The sequence below is a fragment of the Astatotilapia calliptera genome, chromosome 14 (assembly GCF_964374335.1).
Source record: "Astatotilapia calliptera chromosome 14, fAstCal68.1, whole genome shotgun sequence".
Taxonomy (NCBI): domain Eukaryota; kingdom Metazoa; phylum Chordata; class Actinopteri; order Cichliformes; family Cichlidae; genus Astatotilapia; species Astatotilapia calliptera.
The window spans coordinates 21,954,071-21,977,899 of record NC_137435.1 but is presented as its reverse complement, the minus strand read 5'-3'; the positions used below and the strand labels follow the sequence as shown (position 1 = coordinate 21,977,899).

At 39.3% G+C, this 23,829-nt stretch overlaps 1 protein-coding gene across 2 annotated transcripts in view; it reads right to left on the bottom strand.

The window, feature by feature from the left end:
• pdgfd (platelet derived growth factor d) overlaps nucleotides 1-23,829 on the bottom strand; it is a 53,258-nt gene that overhangs the window by 14,680 nt on the left and 14,749 nt on the right. Inside the window, exons 2-3 of one of the 2 annotated variants that reach the window (XM_026192987.2) lie at nucleotides 6,878-7,088; nucleotides 3,806-3,983 (exon numbers count right to left, since the gene is read on the bottom strand). In XM_026192987.2, the coding sequence (XP_026048772.1) occupies nucleotides 3,806-3,983; nucleotides 6,878-7,088 (389 nt within the window). The remainder of the gene's footprint in view (nucleotides 1-3,805; nucleotides 3,984-6,877; nucleotides 7,089-23,829) is intronic. The other variant, XM_026192989.2, reaches the window with a different exon arrangement.

Below are 23,829 nucleotides of genomic sequence, written 5' to 3'. Positions count from 1 at the left end.
CCTCGAGGGAAATAAGTGCAATTCCAACAACACGTCTCAGATTTTCCACATTCAGTATTTTGTTTACCAGAAAAGCTATTGTTGCAAAGCAAATTAACATGGGCAAAGCTCTTTGGCTTTACCACCTGGCTTCTGTGTGGCATGGCAACCCACAGGTAATGCCTTTGTCAGCAATGATGACTCACACCTCTGACTCAAATGAAATTTGCAGTTCAAAAAACCCACTCACTTTTACTGCAATTTTTCTACTTGGCAAAAACATTCAGTGGGCCAGATTGGACCCTCTGGTGTCACTCCTGATCTAGGAATAATTCAGGCTCGTACTTAATGGATTACAGGAGTTTAGTCAGTATGCAAAACATATGTCCTGTCATATGACTCTATGCAGTGGCTCCTTACTGTTTCTGTAGGATTTAAAAGGGTAAGTAGCAGCCAGGTGCTGATAATCAAATGCACTTGATTAACGGATTATCAGCAAGTCTGAGCACCTCGATAAAAGCAGACGTTTTAGCAACTTGGTGGTCTGAAGCATTTAGATGTGTGCTACAAGCAAATTTAGCCCAAGGTTGGACCATCCTATGTTCAGAGAAACTCCCAAAAATCAAAGAGTTGCATCTGAGACTCTGTTAGCATAAGAGAAAACCAAAATAGAGCTCTTAGGCCATAACGCCCAGCACTACGTTTGGTGAAAACCAAACCCAGCATATTAACTGCACAAACACCTCATAACAACTGTCAACAAAGTGGTGGAGGGGTGATGACTTCAACTGGTTTTGCAGCCACATGACCCAGGCACCATGCAGCCACTGAGTTGACTCTAAACCCCTCTGTATACCAAATTACTCTAGAGTCAGATGTGAGGCCATCTGAAAGCTAAAGCTTGGTCTCAATTGGGTTATGTACCAGGACAATGATCCCAAGCATGGCTGAAAAGAAAAGACACAAAGTTTTGCAACTGATACTCTCTGTGCTTGACGTACCTGCACTTACTAGGAACACTACGAAAAACAATGAAAAAAAAGAAAAAAAGAAAATCAATAATATTCTTACAAACATAAACAAAGAAAAGCTTCCCTTCACAGTAAATAGATGGCATATTCAGATGCTCAAAGACATTTTTGGGGCCTTTATAAAAAGATTCTCTTGTACAATGAAATGCACCCTTTGCTTCATGTAATTCTGCAGTGCAGGTGGTGAGTAACACCAGTTTAAAACAATGTTTTAGGAGGAAACAGTGACTGACATGAATAACAAGTTAGACCTCTGACTGCAGTGATGCCTACAGGGTTTTATTTGTCTGTCTCTCGTTTGGGTGGTTTAGCAGATGTGAAATAAAGACACACATACTCACACACTCGCATATCAACTGAAATTTGACCCAAATGATGGAATTGCACTCACAATTGCTGTTTCAATTTTAAGAATAGAGTAGAAATACATTTCCATGTACTTCTGTTTATATCTAGCCACATAAATACCCCCATTGGACAAACATTAGCAAGATATCCAACTTTTTTTTGACTTGTGCTATTTTTGTGCAGCACTACCTCATTTAGATCAGCATTTGACATACTGATGGTTCAAATAAGCACCAGAAAGCTAGTTTAAAGAAGGAGAACATGAAGCCTAACTAATTAATGAGCAGCCATATAGGCTCATTATGAGCAGCGATGTGCCATTTTTCCCACATGTCACTGTTTAAGAATTTTCATTTAGCTTTAAAGAACACATTTTTCTTGGGTTCATATTGTGACGTACACACAAGCAGAATTGCAAGTGAGTTTGCAGCAATCTACTTCGATAGATCTGTAAACCCAAGATGTGGCAATGGATCAACACCAAATATTCAGCTAAATTTATGCTAAAGCTAAAACTATGGTTCGTTATCCTTCCACAACTCCTCCAAAGTAGTCACACTTATGGAGGACTGAGTCTGCTGCTCTGCTTGCATGCAGCTTGGCCAAAGTTGGGTCTTCGTATCTAAGACATTAGGACCAAGGAAGGCTTTTTATCAAACAAACTGAGATTAAAGTAGGTTTGGATATAAAGTGTTTTAGGTGTCAACACAGCAAGAATTTAACTTTTTTTCTTTGTTTGCTTCCTTGTGTGACTCTGCTTTACCTTCCCCCAATTATACCGACTGTTTCACTTTCCCTAATGTTTTTCTTTTATCTAATCCACCTTAGTCCACTTCATATAACTTACTTCTTCACAAGAGTCTCTCTCTCTCTCTTTGTCTCTCTCAGTTCAGGTTGTTTTAGTCATTAGCTGACATGCCGATACCATCTCAGACACCTGTTCTCTCCTTCCACTGCTGCTTCTCCTCGTTCTCTGCCTGCCTCTCCCTGCCTCTCACTTCCTCCTTTCCTCCCTCTGCCTCTTCTCCTCCTCCTTCTTATCTGTTCGGCAGGTCTGGAGAGAACAAATTAGACCTGCTAAATTAAGCCACACACAAAGCTCCAGTCTAGCTGGAGGGAAACTGTGTTTATGTGTGCGTGTGTGTGTGTGTGTGTGTGTGTGTGTGTGTGTGTGTGTGTGTGTGTGTGTGTGTGTGTGTGTGTGTGTGTGTGTGAAAGACGGAAAGAGACAAACACACACTCAAACATGGGAGCGCTTTGAAAAATGGGTAAAACTGATTAAATGAGATAAGCCTCTGGAGCTGGATTCTGCTTTAAATGTACAGAGGGGTGATTATTTGACCAGAGGAGAAATAACAAAGACTGAGGAGGGAGGGATGGCAGCGAAATGCAATGAGAGTCTGAGAGGGAGAGATAAGAGAGCAGTTTGTGGTTTACGCCAGTGGTAGGAAGTAAGTAGATACATTTAGGCAAGTGCTCTATTATGAAGTGCTTTTACTTCATTGTCATTACATTAGGTTGAATGACATTGCTGTGTAGTGTTTGCAGTCGAGGTAGTTAAGGGCTAATTTAACCTAAACACCCTATACAGTTTATGGAGAGTACAAACTGTAATAACAGCAAGAGTAAATAAAAGTAATATGAAAATGGCACTAGGAAAGGGAAGGATCTTCAATAAATACGATATCTATCTTTTCCTCTCTCTGCCCGCTAAGACCTTTATTCCTTCTGTGTTCACACCACTTTTTTCTCTCTCTTTTTTCTCAGATAATAAGCAGTGCCACCAGTTCAACCCTGTCTGTGATGCTGTGTCTCTTCCTCTCTCTGTCATAAATGAGGAAGTCTGGGAACATCTTTAAATGTCTGTGCGTCTCTCCACTGATCTTTCTCTTCCCCTTTCCCCTCTGATAATAGGGTGGGTGAACATTTCATATCGGATTCCCTCACTTTCTTCTTTCCTCTTGCCGACAGAATGACAAAGCTAATCTCCTTATCAATTTGTTTGACAGCCTTTGAGAGAACATGTTCTCATCTTTTCCCCCCAACCGTCCTGCCCTCCTTCACCTATCCCTTCATCTCTCCTCTTTTGTTGAATGGACATGTGAGAAAAGCACGGTTGGCTTACACATGTTGGCAGTCTACTGACAGCGTTACAAGATCCTGTGTTTTTTCTGTTGCTCCTGACTCTCCTATCTATTTATCTCCATCTCATGCCTTTTCTTTATTGCCGCCACAAGTAAAATGGTCAAAGAGGCATTTTACCTAGGGCACTGCTGTGGTACTGAGTCTGACACTGATCGGATTTAAAAACAAAAACAGACTTGAATGAAGGACTTTATGTTGTGTTTCAAATAACAGCCAATAATTCGTCATCAGCCGTGTGTGTGTGTGTGCGTGTGTGTATGTGTGTGTGTGTGTGTGTGTGTGTGTGTGTGTGTGCCCCTTACCAGTGGTGAGTAGTAGATTTTAAATCCTGGCCTTGCAACAAAGTAATCATCAGACTTGAAGGTGACTTTGAGCTTGTTGGTTTTCGAGTTTAGACTGGGTGGTGCCTTCTGCCCGCACCACCGACCCCAAATTATAGTGCTGGTCTCCGATTGGTCCTCCACTTCAACAAAGTCATACCTGCAGTGTGAGTGAGAGCAACATAGAGGTATGTTAATACGTAGGAAATAAGAGAGACTGGCTGAGGATTAAAACTGTACACACACACAAAAAACTATGTTCAAGTTAAGCACAAGTACCGGTAGTTAGATTTTTGGTGCTTTTTTGCACATTATTTCTGGAAATAAAAAACGTATTCTTGCTAAGGTCATGATTAAGCAGCCAGAGAGCTGGAAAACAGTAAACAGCCATCACAGTTTATAAACCAATTTATCTTCATATAATATTCTTGTATTTTCTCCTGCAGGGACGAGGATTACTACTGTCAAAATTTCAGTTAACTCCTGGCCTCTGTCAACACTTTCCTGCTGAGTTTATCAGCTCAGTCACTCGTTTTGAGTCATACTGAATAAATAAATAAGTCTATTTTGTAAATCTTGACTGTATTATGTTTTTGAAATTAGGATTATTTAGTGGTATGAAACTAAAGATTGACTTACGATCAATCACAAGAACGTGCAGTTTTATAGTCAAACGTGTTATTCCTCGTCACATCTAGGTTTTTCTAACCAAGATGACGATGACAGAAACGCTCATGTCAAGGCTTCGAACTGGGACTGGGTTACGGTAGCTACGTCCATCTTTTATACTGTTACATCAGAATTTCTGTAACTTGTTTTTTATAAAGATGAACAAATAAAGATGATTCTGATTCTGTTCATTTTAAATAACATGCTATGACAATAGCCAAAATAAATATGCCCAAAGATTAAAAAACAAAGCTAATTATTCGCTGCAATGCTAAAAGTTCAGTGATTTGTGGCAGAATTGATGCTCCATTTTTGCTAGCACAGCACACGTGGCCACAATAACAATTATGTCACTTCTAAGGTTTTGCATATAAGGACATTAAAAATGATCAACTCCTTACCAGACTAACAAAAAACTTGACATATCACATCATGTCATTATTTATTTTATAAAAACTAAACCAAAATGCTGAAGCAATGTGTGAAAACAAAACACCTCCTGATTCAGTCGTTATAGCCAGGAACCCTGGCTCACTCTTGCTTCAGTTCATTAAGATTTGTGGGCATTTGTTTATGCACAGCTCCTTTAAGGTTCTTCCACAGTCTTCAGTCGGGTTAAGGTCTGGAGTTTGCCCTGCTGTATTACCCAATTGTGGACAAGCTTTAGCTGTCAGACAGATGGCCTCACATTTCGGTATATAGAACTCATGATTGACTCCGTGATTGCGAGTTGGCCAGATCCTAGGGCTGCAGTAGTTGTAGTGATGGTCATCTCCAATTTGGTTCATCAGTCAAAAGGACATTGTTTGGTAAGTCTTGTGGTTGTTCAAGTGCTAACCCTGTTTAGAGAGAAGAGGCTTTCTCCTGACAAACCTTTCAAACAAGTCATAGTTGGCAGTCTTTTGCTGTCATGTGTCTGCAGAGTCTGAGATATAGCTTTTTGGTTTTCGCTGTAGTTTGAGGATTTAAAAGTCTGACCTTGGCGTGAATTTGATGGGACATTCACTCCTGGAACGACTGGCAACTATCTCGAATGTTTTCCACTTGGGAATAATCTTTCTCACTGTAGAATGATGGACTATAAATTGTTTGGAAATGACCATATAAACCTTCCTAGACTGAAAGGCAGCAGTACCTGTAAGGTCACTGCTGATGTCTTTCCTCCTTGACTTTTCGTTAACACACACCTAGATGCTCCGGACCTACAAGCTGCCGTTTTTCACTCACTGCTTCTACATGTTAGCTTAGTTTATGTTAAATACATTTTTAAGTCCTTCAAATGACCAGCTATTTTTTTTTATTTATCATATCCTGATATATGATTGTCTATATGACATCACCATGGCTATAACTAGCCTCACGGGCAAAGCTAGACTTTGAATATTTTCATGACATAAAGGCTGATGAAGCAATTTTAAACGAGTCACTGACGCCAACCATGAAATTATGTTCCAATTTTGTGCCAATCTCACAAACAGCTGGTAGATAGATGGCTAGACTGAACGCAGAGCATAACAAATAACACCAACTTTGGAATAAAGCCTAATTTTTCTTTATGGACACTTCCACCACTGTAATGGTTCAGGTAACTTTTAGGGTTATGAGGCACTTTGAGTAATCAGACTTGTTATGATAGAAGTTTATGATGAGTTCTCAGCCAAGCAGACCATCACCATAAACTGCATGATGATAAGCCCACAAAGATACACACACATAATCAATATGACAAACAAGATTTGAAAGACTGGGCAAAGCTCTCTCTCCTTCTTACTACCTTTTCAATTGTCTCCTCCTCCTCTCAACCCCCCCCTCCCCCACCCCCTGCTGCTCCCCCTTGTCTTTTCAGGAAAGTGCTTACAAAGATGGCTGAGTTGCATATGGGGATTAAAAAGTCTATTTTCTCCCTGCAGCCCTCAAGGACAAACTTCTTATAGTTCTTGCCAAGAAAGCAAACTTCAGCTATCCATCTCTCCTACAGTGATTCCAGCACCTTATACCTTTTAATATTATTTTCTCTCAGTTCATTTAAATTCCAATTTATTGTGGAGCCATGTGACTACAGTACCAAATAATTCACACATATTTTACCGTTGCTATTGTTCAGACTCGAGGCTTTTACACAATACACTTTCCTGTCCTCCCTGTCACACTTCTCCATCAGTCTATCTCCTGCTCGGGTTTCTAAATCACTCTTCCTTCATCTGATGTTTCTCCTTTACAGCTGCTCAGAAATGATCAGTGTTCTTTCTTCTTTTTGTTCACTGCCTTAATCCTTGTTTCCGGTATTCTACTTTTTCTACTACTCTTGTCTTTTTTTTCCTGAATGGCTTTCACGTCGCCCTCCTTACTTCTCTAGATCGCGTGCTGTATTGTGTCAAGTTTTACCTGCACATTCCATTCTCAGCCTCCTCCAGTCCAAACTGTCCGTCAAACTCCAGGTGTATGCGGCTCCCTGGTGGTGACAGCAGTTTCCATGACAACAGCAGGTTGCGAGGGTAAGCGTTGGGATAGCGTGGGCTGTGGATGACTCCACCCTGTGGCGTTACTGTGATGTTTTCCTCCTTGCGGTACAAGTCTGTGGTGAGGCGATTGCTGTCTGTTAGTGGTTACAGCTAATCAGTTAGTTAGTCAATTTAATAATAGAAGAAGAAGCAAAGCAGATTGTTCACAGATGCAATTTCACACCCAAGAGAAAAACTTTTTTAGACGTCGGCACCCACAAAGACATGCAAAAGAGGACCGCTAAACATATAAACAACAGCTCATACAGAAACAATCCTCAGCAAAGGACGAAAGACTAATTTAAATAAGAGCGTGCCGAGCACACATATTGAAATGGATCACGTAGATTTGTTTGGGTTTATCTTTATCTTTGTTTTCTAAGTGAGACTGCGGTAGTTACCCAGCAGGCCATTTCACAGTTCGAAACTTCTCCCCACTCTTTGTATCTGAAATCTTTAAACAGCCGTCTCCATACTGCAGTTTTATCTACTAATCAGCCCACATATATACTATTACCCAAAGACTAGCCAACTATAATACATCAAATGTCTGTCTGCCCGCGATTTTCTCATACCTGATAAAGAGACCACACTTCAGTGGGCAGACTTAGCACATGGGTACGTCTTAATATTGTGACATCATCATGTTGTTGAGAAACCACCTGCTGATGGCAAAAGTGAACCATCTTTACCATTTTTGCATCCTATTAACCCTTTTTACAAGCAATGCATCATTTTGATGTCAAGATATTTTATGTCTACAAAACCTAATTATGACATATGCTCATACTGCGCTACGCTAATACTGATCAGTTGACAGTGGAGGCCGTTTAGCGCAGCAAACTCATCATCATGTTCAAGGAACCAGTAAAAGATCATCTGAGTTTTGTGACATGATGCATTATTCTGCTGAAAACAGCCAAATGAACATGGTATACTGTGGTCATACAGTGGTGCACATGGTCAGGACATGATAATTAAACAGTGCTCAGTTAGTACTAAAGGGCCCAAAGTGTGCCAAGAAAATATTATTCCAACAAGATGAACTTCAGGAGGTTGTTTCAACCATTTCTACAAATGCTTTGAATTCCATGTAAGGTGGAACTTAATACTTAATACTGTGGACTTAATAAATGTCTAACAAGTGTACAATGAGTGTGTATAATATAACATGTGGGTTTTAGTATGAAAAAAGTCTGATATCTTTCAGATAGGGCAAAGACTTGGTTGTGTTTCTATCAAACATGTATTTATATACTGGTGTCCATCAAATAACAATATTATTGTCTGACCTTTTCACACCGATTACATTTGAATATTTCAGTTCAAGGAAACATTTGTCACTAACTAAATTTGGCTTGCTATTATTATTCTGCGGAAAAGGTCAAAAAATATTCACATGCATTCCCTGAAGGTCATGAATATCAACAATAACTGGTCCCCCACCAAAATCATTCAGAATAATTCTCTTGGAACCAAGAGTCATTGCTAGTTTTGGTAGCCGGAGACCGAACCGTCAGGGTCTGTGCCCTGGTAGCCATGATGCGAACGCTGTATCGGTCTGTCGTGGTGAAGAGAGAACTGAGCGTAAAAGCAAAGCGCTCAATTTCCCGGTCGGTCTACATCCCTACCCTCACCTATGATCACGATCTCTGGATAGTGACAGAAAGAATGAGATCGTGGACACAAGCAAAAATTAGCTTTCTCCAAAGGGTGGCTGGCCTCTCCCTTAGAGATAAGGCGAGGAGTTCAGACAATCGGTAGAGGCTCAGAGTAGAGATGTTGCTCCTCCACATCGAAAGGAACCAGTTGGGGTGGTTCGGTATCTGAGTAAGCTGCCTCCTGGGCGCCTTCTAGGTGAGGAGTATTATCTGTGTGAACACATCAATCTATTGTAACAAAAATACTTAAAGTATCTGGAAGAAATATTCTTGCTTCATGTTTATATATAGGTAACAACTTTATATGTACAGAAGCTGTATGGGTAGGTTCTAAAGTTATGCTTTAAGTAAAACGGCTGCTCATTGGTGGTGAACATGAAATTACAACCACTCAAAATGCTGCCACAACTAATCAATGCAATCATAAATCTATTTTTGACATTTGATAACAATAATCATTAATTGGCCTCACAAATCTAAATCTATTCCCGAGCTCCTGAAAATTCAAGAGGGGAAAAAAAAAGCTCTTACACACACACTCCCTAAGGTCAGGCTGTGTGCTGAAGTAGGCTGACAGGGCTGTATTTTGTGAGTGGTGTGTGTTTTTTAGAGCACTGAATGCATAATCAAGGCACAGCCTGCACCCCTGGGAGTTGATGGTGATGATGAAGCTTTGGCCTCCTCCTCCTCCACTTCACTCTGAGCTTCTCTTAATTCCTCCTCTTGCTCAGCCCCGTCTTTACCTTTCACCTCCTCTCTGTGTTTCTCTTCTCTACAGTGCTGCAGTTCCGCCTCAGTCACCGGTCATTCTGCTCTTTTCAACAGTCTGCTAATTCCGGCTCCAACAGTTAACACAGCACTCCAGTGTGTATCATGGGCAGCGGGCATTAATGCAGCATGTACTTCTAGTCTGGAGCATGTGTGTAAATGTGACTGCATGTGTGTGCTGGGGCACAATTGTATTTGTAATGAAATTCTTCCACTTTGCTGATCAGAAGCCTGGCTGTGTAAGTCCACTCAGTCAAAAGAAGTGCTTATATGTGAGGAACTCTAACCTAACTATATCCCTGGTGAACAGAGTATGTCTGTTTCTGTTCTTTTCATAAAGAATTTGCATTAAATCTCATGTGACTGCAAGTGGTCGCAAGCACAGCGTGTGCATTGCTTACAATGTCCAATACATATAACCGTAAATACACGTTAGCGCCACTTTTTATCACACCATGAAGCATCTGTCTACTGAAATACATCAAGAGATAGAAGTCAGTGCTTCTGACCATGAAATAATCCAGCACATAATTGCTGTAAAACCACAACCCAATTAATGCACCCATCCATTAATGCACCTGTCCATGCGCACAGGTATGAGTCTATCTGTGTGCAAGAAGAGGGCAGACACTAAAATGAGGAAATATGCAAATGTGCTTGAAAAGCAGTGAGCTCTTCTGGATGATGTTCTGCAGTCACATCATGACCTTAATATAAATCATGCAGTGATGTCAGTGACACTGTTGCAAATTAATGCAAATGATACAGTGATTAGAAAGGAAATTTCTATTAAAGATCCAGTCCACAGAATCAACAGTGGGAGAAACTAACTGGTGCAATTTATCAGACTGCTGAGGATTTTCGGTAAATGGCTCACACGGACTAAGCAGAATCCGGAAACCAGCAGACATATCAGCGGGCACAGATGGATATGCAGTGCAGTCTGGAAATATTAGGACAGGGACAGATTTAGCTCAGGTTTTCACAGGTTTGTACTTATATTTAAAATTTTCATTTTCATTTTCTGATAAGATTAACTTCAATCTGTTTCCACGGTGAGGTAGCTTTGTTCAGTGTAGGTTCTATTATTATTATTATTATTATTATTATTTAAAATATCAATATTAATAATTTAATTAGTGATTATGGCTGTAGGAATGTGAATGTATATAGGGCTCTTTGTGTTAGTCCTGCGATGGACTAACACATCTGCCATTAACTATTATTATTCCTTGCTGTTGTTATTTCTATTTTTGCAAGACATAAGCCTCAGTCACATTATAACTTATTGATTATAGGATCTTTAATCTAAACTAGTCATATAATTTATATGAAATGAAATTGGGCATGTGTATTTGACAGGAAGTCAACATTCTGCAGTCACAGAAAATGATATTGTGCTGATAATATCACTGTCTGACTCAAATCCTACATTTAGCCACCCCCTCCAACCCCCACCATCTTGCTCACACACACAAACACGCACGCACATTGTCGTCTGCTCCACACTCACAAACTCACCACACAGTCACGCAGCATCATTGTCACAGTTATTTAAGTGTCAGATCAGGAGTCTGAGAGTTTAATTGGCAGTCAGTTTCTGTGTGTGTTAATCATTTTGCGAGGACCTACAACCTGCTACTTTATGGGTCTGTGTCTTCCTTATGAGACAAAAAAACAAGTACCTTAAATTTAAATCCTTCCCTTTCGAGATGAAGAGCTCTTTATAAAGTTGGCTTTAGATTAGGGTTTGTCGTAAAGCATTAGCGTTTTGATAAGGTTAGGGTACGTTTCTATCAGATGAATGGAAGTTAATGCAATGTCCTCTGAAGTCATGGATACATGGCTGTGTGTGTTTATGGATGTGGCAGGTTACAAGAAAAAGGTTCAGACTATACATGTGTGTATTTGGATGCATGCATGTCTTGAAGGATGTATGTGGTTAATTTTTCCCTAATTAAATTTAACTCTCTCACATCCAGTGTCAGAGTGTAATGTTCTCCATGGTGCTGAAATCTATTTCTGATCCCAGTGCCAATCACACTCTAATCACCAGCAACATGATGCATCACAGAAGGAAAAATAGCTCTTTAGAGAAGTTGCTCGGAGGGATCTGATGTTGAAGCTAAGATATGAAACTTTTATATTTCTCTCTTAATTAAAATCAGATTTTGGTGAAGTCACAGGTGTGCAAAGAGTAAATATTAAAAAAGTAAATCTATTTTTTAGTTTAAGTGTCTGTTCTGTGTGAAGCAAACTCTGTTTTTCTTGAGTGACAGTTTACATACTGTATGATGAATTCCCACACAGAGACACAGTCCCAGAGGACATTACCTATAACAAGGCGACCCCATTTCTTACATCTGCCATCCCCTGTCTAACATATCCTGTCTGACTTTCATCTCCTAACAATGAATTCTCATAACTTTCACACACAAACACACACATATACAAGAGAGCAGGACACACGTAATGGATTCACTTTCAGCTGTGAAAAACTACCCAGAGATTGCTGTTTTCATTCAAGGTGGCATTACTCTTTTTAATAAAAAAAAAGCAGGTGTTTATTTTTGATGTGCTTCACGATTATTAACTAAGTATTTACGCCTGTTTCAAAAATCACAGTTAAGTATTTAATGGACAGGTCAAAATACTTTTTTTGGGGGAAAATGTGCTTTACTTGCTTTCTATCGGAGAGTTAAGATGACATAGTGATACACTGTCTGTTAAAACTACAGCCAGCAGCTGATTAGTTTATTGACAGCAGAGAGAAACAGCTAGTCTGGAAAAGGTAATATATGCATCACTTCAATTTGCTGAAGCATCTCACCTTGGTGTCTAGAAAAACATAAAAAGATAAGAATAAAAGTGTGTAGAATTGAGTAATGCTAGCCCTGGACTATTTCTGGACTGAGTACGCAAACAGAGCAAGGATATTATAACGACAGCACCATGAAAGCACTCAATGATCAGTTTAGACAGATGTGCCTCAAAAAGTATAGCAAAGGAAACACTAACAATAAACCATTCAGTATGTTGCGTAGTACTTTGTATGCAGCACTTTGGCCAACTGTATTCATACGGTGACAAAAATACTTGTCATAGTATGAATAAAAAATATGATCTTTCAAATATTAGCTTAAAAAACCCCCAAAATATTTTGACGACAGACCCATCTGCGTTATCTGCTGAGTTGTTTATTCATCTGTGTTTGGTAACAGAGTGTACTGCCCATTAACAGCAAAACTGCTGATAAACACAACGAGCATGTGTAAATGTGTGCGTCTGTGTATTCGTTTTTATCATTAGTTGTTTATGTGTATGCAATAGGTTTATATGGGCATATCTGTTAGGAACTGGGGTATATATGGGTCACTGTTTCTGTGTTTGTGTACATGTGAGTGTTTATTGGTTGTGGATGTGAGAGCTGCACTTACATGCTCAGAGTATTTCCACCCATGAGAAATAACCAAAGCCTTTTCCATCTGGCTAAATGCTCATCTGGCTAAATGTGTATATATATATATATATATATATATATATGTGTGTGTGTGTGTGTGTGTGTGTGTGTGCTTCACTGTAATGCTTATGCAGGCTCATTGTTTTACCACTTTCTCATGACAAATCAGCTGTAAACATGCCCCTTTGTTTCTCTGTCATGCTCAAAACACAAGCACAAAGGCATGAAAAAGTCACACACATACACATATATATCCTGGGGTGAACAGTGCATGCCAAGGGGTGTCAGCTTTGGTCAGCATCAGTTCTTACCCCACATATCTACTCCCTCTTGGCTTCTTCTCTTTGCTCATTTCTGCACCATCTCTGTTTCACTCTGTTTCTAATCACGATGAATCACTTTTTCCTTGTTTCCCTAGTAATAGATGCCTAATGTAAAGTCTTAAATTTAACATTTAATAATATTTCATGAATCGTGACCAGGTCAAACCTCTGGTGTATGTAGTTAAAAAAAAACAACTATAATTAATCAGTATATTACATCTTTTTCTGATATTTTACATTTTCTTTACAATTATTACTGGCCTACATTAATTTGTGCCATTTTCTTTTATTCAAATTGATGCATGCCCTCTGCATTCATTGTCAAAGTGTGTGGTGTTGGGATATTTGTGTGGACTGATTGCACTATGAAGGAGGCAAAGACAAACGGCTCTTAGTCGAGGCAGATTGCCGCCCCTCCCAGAGCCTGGTTCTGCCGGAGGTTTCGTTCTGTTAAAAGGGAGTTTTTCCTTCCCACTGTCCCCAAAGTGCTTCCTCATGAAGGGGTCATATGATTGTTGGGTTTTACTCTATATCTATTATTGTAGGGTCTACCTTACAATATAAAGTGCCTTGAGGTGACTGTTGTTGAATTGAATTGAATTGACTGAGAGAAAAGACGGCAATCATTTGATATAACTTGTGAGATGATCAAGAATGAAAATATGTGTTTAATAGAAGGGTGTATGGGACTGCATAGTGTTAACCAGCCCACATGGAAATGCATGTGCCAAGGCAAATGTAGTGTGGACACTACATTTATTATCTCACACAAAACAGAGCTTCTGCCATATTTGTAAGCAATCAAGTCGTGGTTAGAAAGTATATCGACCAGCTTTAGATGTACTGCGTATTAAAAACCACCAAAGAATATGTGCATTAATATATATAAGAATATTTGCATTTAAAGTGCTTTAAAAGTTACCAAGGAGTTAAGAGGTTCGGTTCAGTCACTACAGAATTAAAAAACTAGAAATAGATGATCATAAAAAAGTCACACTTGCACAGCTTTTCCTAAGGGTAAAAGACCAAAAAATGTTTGTACCAAGCTGCAAACATGTCGGCTATTTTAAGTGTAGTGTCTTACTTTGTAATGACATAAAAATAAATTTATAATGCAGTAATGCCAGTATTGCAATACTGTTTTTACTGTTGTAACTATTGTTACAATGTCTGCAAAATGGGCAGATTGGAAAATAACATGCCCTTTTTCCTTCACACTTGCTAATGCAAACTTCAGTGAAGGAGGAAAATAGAGGAGCATTCTACAACATTTGAGGAGTGGAGAAATTATTTTTATTTCTAAAAAATGACGAGAACATGAAGTGCAAACTGTGCCCAGGTCAGACAGAGCAACCTGCTGCTGATATCACAACACTGACTCTTCTGAAGCGTCTACAAAGACAACACACTAATACAAAATTAGTAGTGAAGAATCTAGAGTGATATTAAAGATAAGTATGCTGACCCCATCACGCAGCCTGTGTGATCTTCAGCAGGTAACCAAGCAGCAGTGATGAGCAGACAGGCCCATAACCTCGTATTTCTACCCTGACCTGTATCTATAAAAGAATCACTGTGAAGTGCTCTTTGGGCTTCATAACTTACTTAAAGACTTAAAGAAAGATCCCGTTTGTCCTCATTATGATAAGGTTTGCTGATGAACTGATGTTCATGTTATTGGCCTAATATAGCTGAGTTTTCTTCTTTTTTTGTACTTTTTTTTATTGTTTCTGAAAAGGACTTTGTAAAGTTATATATATATATATATATAAACTTTATTATTATTATCATTAACTGGTAACTAGTAATGTAAGAGTAATGTCCAATGTAGAGTCAACAATTACTTTGTCAAATGAGTAATTTAGTAATGTCATGCATCACTTAAAAACAAAAAAACTAAAGTAATACAATGTTGTAATATATTATTTTGAGTAACAGCCTCAACACATATGGGTACTGGTTCCCTTAAAGCAGGTTTCAAGCTGCAATTTTTACACCACATTGGCTTCATTTTTAAGGCCCACAGGTTAATGCTTATATTTAACATGAGCTACATCTACTTGCTGGAAAACAGGGGAAAATATCTTGAGATATACTCGCTTACGATGTAGTTACACGCTGCGGAAGACGACTAAACATCTCTTGCAACAACCTGTCATTCAACTGCTTCCCTGTGACTTTGCTCAAAACTATGTACAATACCTGCCAGATCATCATACTTTCATTTTGATTCTTTTCAGGTAAAAAGTGAGGCAAATACTTCGTCTGGACTATAAATGTGTGCAACACACTAACGTTTGACTTTTGAAACATTTGCTAAGAAAACTCTTAGTTGCTAGGCAACATTATCAGGCAGAACTTTGTATTTCAAAGCTTTTGGTGCCTGAGTCATATCAGTGTCAGGGCTGTAAATACATTGATTTACATGCATATTTAACTTTTCACATGCAAACATCATGCTCTCACTCTTTTTTTCAGATTCCTGCAGGTAAAACTACAGTGTGTATCAGATCCATCCATTTTTCTTGTCACTTGTGAAAATGCTTATCATGACCAAGCTTATCATGACCAAACCGACAGGGCACTTATCCTTATAACCCCCTGCCTGGGGGCAATTCCAAAACACTGTCGGGTGTTCGCCTCTCTCCATTCTCCACTCGCAGCAGTAGTTACACCCACTGTGAGTGTCTGTGTGGGTGGATGTTTTCAGGGTGACAGCATGAGTATTTGAAACAGAGCATAAGAAAGAGTTTGTGAGTTGTAGGGTGGATTTAGAAGTTTTTTGTTTTTTTTTTTTCATTTCAGGGAATGTGCACGTGTGAATATGTGTGAGAAAGAGTTTCGTGGCCCTTTGAAGCTGAAACAAAGGCGTGTCCTGTGACACGGACAGATGAGGTTAGACAAACAGATGTGAACAAATTATTGTTAACTGAGCTAGAAAACTCTTTGTGGACATCCTTGCAGGGAAAGACGGTAGGGTGGGGAAGAGAAAGATATGGGATGCAAAACAATAAGAGAGATGGAGTAGAGATGAAAAAATCTGGAATGGGTGTGAGAAAAACTGGGAAACTCTGGGATGTTGAGAAAAACAAGAGTAAAAGAGGAAACGATGGTCAGGACAAAAAAGGAAAGATGGAGCAGTGGCCACGACTACTGTGCAGCGAAAACAACAAGAGAAGCCCCAAGATATCTCAACACATGAAAACTGTGTAAGTTACACAAAAGAGCATATCTGAGTTGGGCTCATAAATATGCAAAAAATGTATTATTATGTGTGCATATATATATGACTCTGTGTGTATGTTTGTGTAAGTGTTCCACTTGCTTTGTTGTGATGTGCACAGATTTGTGCAAATTCATCATTATCTTGTTTTTTTTCCCATCTATTTCAAAGGCATAAACAAAGACAAAACATCAATGCAAAGCCATGACTCGCAACGCATTTAAATTTCCTTTGGTACTGGAGCTTTTTAGCTGGCCCTCACATCTTCACCAGTGAGTTTCAATGATCCTTTTAGGCCTTTGATTAGCATTAGCATCCACTTAACTTTTCCAAGAGGCTCTCAGGCATCTATGACTCAACACCTGTTGATGAGGGCAAATTAGTCTAATGGATACAAAGAAAAGGGACAAACAGCTCTCAATGATTTGTGCCTGAGTGAGTGAAAATCAGGGATTAAGTCTGAGTTGAAAAGATAATATGTTAAAATGTCTTAATGATGTTTATTGATATGTATGATAAAGGATGTTAAGTATTATACACAAACCAAAAAAGTCATCATATAACCCAGTATTCTGTGGATGACACTTTTAAGGATAAAGTTTGGTGTTTTGGCATTAAGGGTACCCACCTGACGGAAAGTCCAATCTAAAAGATCACTCTGTAAAGTTGCCTTAAAGAGAAGGGAGTCCTAAGCTGATTTTGTTTTTTGGGGGGTTTTTTGTTTTGTTTTCCAGGCTGAAGACCTTTTTATTTCTTCTTTAACACTAGAACCACCAACATGTCATTTTGACCCACTGGGATTTTAAAGTCATGTTAACATTGTTAAAAACCTTGTAACTCTGTTAAAATCAAATCCACCATCTCATAACTTTTACTAAATCAGACTTATTTACCAAATTCTGAATTTTGGGGTGTCTGGAAGAAAACAATTATGACAGATTTTACCTAGAATCACAGCGGACGTCATTTTGACCTGATAGAAATGAATCTAAAACCACTACTGCAGGATTTCCAAGCAATATAATTGTTGCTATAACATTAGTCAAAGCTAGGTGAATATGATTGATTAAAAAAATAAACAGGGGACTGTAGTTGTTTTTTATGCCTTCCGACAGGGTCAAACTGACTGCCCTCCAGTTCTAGTGTTAAAATAAAGCCCATCAACTGATATTACGTGACTTTTTTCTAAAATGGTCTTTTGTAAAACCACTGATAATGTTTTTGACTACATAGAAATCAATGTTAAATGCTGTGCTCAAGAAAAAATAAGAATTGTTTACACATTTGGATACGTGGAGAAATGGGTACATTGCTGGCTGTGCAGAGCAGCAGGGGAGCTATAGTTGAACTGAGCAGAGAGTCCAGGGTGTGGAAAACTAATATGAACTAATAATAAAGGAAATCTGAAGCAGGGCAGCCTGACGGACATGTGTCAGGCCTGAGGAGCAGAACTGAGGAGGGCTGCAGACTAAAGCAGAGCAGAGGGAACAGTGGATGAGAGAGAGACCTCAGGTCTGGTGATCAGGAGATAGATGTGGATGATAAACCTCTTCTGTTCTGCTTTTACAAAAAAAAAATTTCTTTTATATTTTGTTGTATCCAACTGTGAGATCATTTTTAAAATGTAGGCAGTGAGCTGTTCAACCTGTCTAACAGTGAACTTGTTGTTTTTTATGCCTTCTGCACAATTAATCAAATTTTAATCTCCATCGTGATTTTGGCTTCCCACAATAAAAGGAACATAACTGACTGATACTGAAAATGTGTGCTCCGCCAATTGAACACAAAGTCAATCAAGCGCTCCCTAAATCACCGTGCCGATCACATCTTCTCTGGGTAGCTTTAGGTTTCCTGGACTCGCCTGGCCAAGTCAAACTACATTAGGAGACAGACTTAAAGCAAAACTCTAACATCTGGCAAAGCAGAGGGCAAAAAAAAGTTTGTCCCTGAAAGTGGATCATCATCAGTTGTTTGGAAATACTTTGTGATGTTAACCAAAGCACTGCAAAGGCAACTTATTCAACCATCTAAAAAGCACACCATAAAAAGTATAATCAGTGAAGGACTAGAAAAACAATGCGGTGTTTGTTGCTAAGGTGAATCATCAAACATCAACTCACACATCCATAAATGTGAGTCTGTACAGCCCATTGGTGTATTCTTGTAGCTCACAAAGATGCAGTGAAATCACCAACACAATCACATACTGTTTGTTCAAAGATATGTGTCCACTAAACTCGGACAGTAACGATTGCTTCAGGAGAATGGCCAACATGCCCCTAATGCACTTTTTCTAAAGCAGCAGAAACCAGCGCTGTACACAAAATAAATGAAAAATGTGGAGGGATCTCACAGCTGTGGAGTGCTTTGCTACAGTGTTATTCACATCCATCAAGAATGAAAGACTTTATATTTTATTTCTACTAGATCAGGTCAGGTGACTAAACATGTTATTTCCCAGCAAAGATTTTTTAATTAACAGGAGTGGAGCACAATGTGAAGGTGAAAAGATTGCCCGTGGAATCGATTTTGAATGAGGTTTTTGTGTAATTCTTTTAAACACATGATCTAAAATTGATTTTAAACTCTTCTACAATAAATGAATTATTAGGATGTATAAGGTTTTGAGTTTTTTGTTGTACCCTTTGTTTATCAGTGGATTCTAAAATGCTTTCACCTTTACAATCTCTAAATAAAACACCCATTTCTGTACAAGAGTCAAAGCCAGCTGCTGGGCATGCTTATGTCTTTTGCGATGTCCAGGACATTACTGAGAAACTTTTATGACACATTGATGGCTTCTGCAATCATTTATGTAGTTGTCTGCTGGGGTGGCAGCACAGAGAGGAGGAGGAAATGACTTTGTAGACTGGTAAAGAGGGCCACCTCTGTCCTGGCCAGTCTCCTAAACTGAGGAGGTGGGTGAAAGGAGGATCTCAGCCAAGTTAATTTCCATTATGAACAACACCTCTCACCTGCTACATGAGACTGCAGTGGCCCTAAACAGCTCCGTGCAGCCAGCATGTAGTACCAAGCCCTATCATAGGTACTTCATTCCAGTCGGACGGTACAATACATGCTTGCTAAAATATACATGTTTCACTTCAACTGCACTTTATGCATATAAAAAATCTCTGTGTATGTAGGTTACTGCATGTATGAGTTTATCTGTGCACTGCTTTTCTTATTTATTTTTCTTATTTATTTTTCTAATATATCTCTAATTTGCTTTGTTGTACTGTGTGCTGCTGTAACATGTAGGAAATATTACTTATAATTAGAGCTGGGCGATATGAGATTTTTTCATATCACGATATGTTTTTTTCATTTCAGGCGATAACGATATCTATCACGATATAAGCCAAATAACTATATTTGTAAGATTTAAATGTGCCGTTGCTCACAAGTAAAATGTGAAATAATCAGCAGCTTGTTTTTAAATATTTATTTCCCATAATAAGTTCAACAGGGTAGATGTACTTAAGGAACATGAGACTTTTTCAGATAAATAAAGGCAAATATTGCAAACTACACAAAAGGCAGCCACTAAAGCGTTTAAGTTTCAAAATAGAACAAACGAAACAGACGACTAAATTGTCAATTCCACTTAGAAACAAAATATTAATTCTAAAAATAAATCTTAGTTTGTTTTACAGAATAACAGACAAAACTGACTAACTTTTGTCAATATCAAATAAACTGAGAACTTAAAGGAAATTCTCAATCTCTCCTTGTTGTATAGCTTAGCTTTTCAAACAGTGTTAACAGTTACTTTAGTCTGACAAAAGCCGAATGACGAATTAGCGCTTCCAGTCAGAGACTGAGGCTACGTCCACACGTACACGGGTATTTTTGAAAACTGAGATTTTCTGTTTTCGTTTTAAAAAAGAATCCCGTTCACACGTAAAGGCAGAAATGAAGGAAAACGCTGCTATGAACATGCCAAAGCAGCAGGTGGCGCTAGATTCCTAACCGTGCAGAAATGTTGGCCAATCAGAAGTCTAGAAGCCTCGGTGGGAAAAAGTAAACAAAGCTGCGGCATAGAAGCAGAACCGAGTCGTATGTGTGGAGGGACAGTAACTGTGTGTATATGTTAATATTTAAACACTGCAGAGAGTAGAATTAACAGTAACAGTATTGTAGAAATTCATTTCACTGAAACAATAACGTGGCGCACAGTGTGACGCATGCACCAGTTTATTGTCAGACTTGAAATAGCTGAAATACCTTCACACTACGGAACTTCTATGGCTCTTCCGTTCGACAATCTCTCCGGCATTGGAACCATCATCTGTTTTCTCTTCGGTCACGCTCGGTTGATTTTTCTAGTCGGCACACTCATTTCCTCCATTACGCGCTGGCTCCATTACCCGCTGGCTGCTTCCCAAACAAACACACGTGCGGCTTGGCACTTGTGCTGTACGTAACAAGTCACGCGACGTGACGCTGAGGCTGTGATTGGTTCGGCTCTGCGCTACTTAATTTGGATCGGCTGACCTTTTTTTTTTTAATTTTTTTTTTAAGAGGACAAGAGCGGCGAGGTCTATCGCGATAGCTTAATTTCTCTATCGAGTAAAAGTTATATCGCGATACATATCGTTATCATTCTATCGCCCAGCTCTACTTATAATTAAAAGGTTCTCAGTCATCCAGGTCATCGTAGTGAACCAGTTTTTGTCTGGTAGACAAAAACTGGTTCACCCGAAAGACAAAACGCCTAAACACAAACTTAACAATGTGGTGTATGCTGTACAGTGCAGCGAGGAATGCTCAGACCTCTACATTGGAGAGACCAAACAGCCAATTCACAAGCGCATGGCACAACATAGAAGAGCCACCTCCACAGGACAAGACTCAGCAGTCCATCTGCATCTTAAGGATAAAGGACACTCTTTCGTGGATGCCAATGTTCACATTTTGGACAGAGAGGGCAGATGGATTGAAAGAGGAGTGAAAGAAGCCATCTATGTCCACTGTGAGCGACCATCTTTGAACAGAGGCGGTGGTTTACGACACCAACTGTCTGCCATCTATAATCCAGTTTTGAGTTCCCTTCCCAGACGCCTTAATGCCCACTCACATCCTGGGCCATCTGACCTCAGGAATTCGCATGATAAGGTGGGGCCAGGTTTCACATTGAGCTCACCCGAAACCCTGGCTGATTGGGACCCACACCCAGTTTCACACCTTGGCTCATGTGATTAGGTAGGGGATCATCAGGGGTTCCTTTGTCCCTCTTTGGGGGGAAACTCCCACTGGATTTATATCTGGGACTCTCCACCATTTGACCTTAGAACTGAAGAAGCTTCTCGGATGAGAGGTGAAACGTCTTCAAGCAACTCAAAGAAGTCCAGACGCTTTTCTTTCCAAGCTCCTTAGACAATTAAAAAAAAACTAGATGAAAAAGAACTTAACTTCTTTCTTCAATACATGGCTTCTTTGTCATTGCTGCTACTATTGTACTTCTACTGTTAAGATGGGATTTTAATGTGTGAGTCATGGGACTGGCTTTGATTTGCTTTTGGGTCACTCTTACAAGTGGCTCTTTGTGAAAACTGCCTCATTGTTCAGTAGTGGAGAACAGCACCTTTAAGTTGTAAACAACTTGAATGAGTAGCATTAAATCAACAGTGAAAAATGTTATTTCCAGTCTTCATGCTCCTCCTGATTTGCACACAAACAATTTCCACGCTTTTTCAAACTAAAATCAAGACAAGCCAGTGTTTCGGGCGTTTAAAGACACATTACTTGTTTTTAAGTCCCTTAGAGAATCTTATTTTGACTGTGACAATCTCCCACATTACTTATGCATTACATAGAAGGATAATGTATTAATCTGAATTAAATACTCAAGCTGATTTACCTGATTTAACATCCGTAAATCCAAACAGGATACAGCTTTAGTCTTGTTTCTATAGCACTAAGTTAACATCTCTACATTCTCTTCGCCTTTTGCCAGTCCACTTAGCATGCTCCCATCCTCTGCAGTGATGTGCTCCTGTTTAACACCTTGGCTAAGCTCGCTGAATAATGCAGTGGGGGGAACAACTCGCTGAATCAGCACTGAGGACAGGTCAGCGGAGACACTGTGGTTTAGCGGCTCTGGCAGCCTCGACACATGAATGCAGAGGCAGTCCGCATAAGCAGACGCGACATATTCACATAAACACAGAGATCGTATTAGGGAGATGGGGCTCAAATGCATAATCAATGCAGATTAAAGCATTTTTCATAGTCAACACATTCCAACCACTTCACCAATACATCTTGACATACTAACTACACATATTAGAGCCCAATTTATGTCAGTAACTTCAATTATATTTGCCTCCTTTATTAAATACAATTCAAATAAACACAAAAATGCAGCATTACTAAAGCCAAAAACATTTTTATAACTTTTACATTTACTTTACAAGAACGTAGAAGTGTAACAAGCTAACTAAACTAAAACTTGTGGGTATTTCCATCAGAAGGTTTTTTTCTCCGACATCTAAGCTGAATACAGATTGTGGCTTATGCATAACATGAATAAATCCTTTTCTGGCCACAGTGTTGTACATGCTGTGTGGTGCCATACACAAATACAGTGCGGCACCAAGTGAAGGATGGAGAGGGAATCACAGCATGGTGTCTGATATCTTTTCCCATCTTGCTAAATAAGGAAGACGAAGCAAAAATTTCCTTGTAATTATGTTAAAAGTAAGACTGACAGGAGGAAAGAACTAGAATGTTGGAAGGTTGACGACTGAGTGAGACACGAGAGGAATCTGTGCCTGCAAGCGGGAGAGAAAGTGAGAGGAGAAAGCAGGTAGGTGAGGAGAGTCAGCTCAAGTTGTAACAACAGATTTTAAGGAGGTTCTGAGGGAGGGGTGGGACAGGGAGAAGGGAAGGATGAGGGATGAGAGGGGCTCGTCCCGACGTGGCCTCTAACTCCTTGATGCAGAGCATTTACTAAGCCCTCATAAGCAATACCGTCCCCATTGATACAGAGTTTTATTTGCCATTTTCATTATATTCCATTATACTCACTTTGTTTGATGAGGTACCTTTACAAGTAACATTGTGAACTGTTGGTTACTGTTTCTTGAAGGCAAATAGAAGGTAAACAGCTCAAAACTGATTCTTAAGATAAAATCCGTCATACAAATACAAATGGTAAATATTAGGACTGACATCTGGTTTTTATAGACCTCTTAAGCTGTCTGCCTGCATGGATTTGTATGTCCTGTGACTCTACATTTATCACAAGTCTGTGCATCTCTGCATTAAGAGTTAATGTGATAATGCGTGAGCTTGTGAGAATATAAAAGTGTGTGTTTGTAAGGCTTGTTAGAGAAGCAGTTGGCTCCTGCTGACAGCTACTGCAGTCTGAACAGCAGGGCTGACGAGGACAATCAA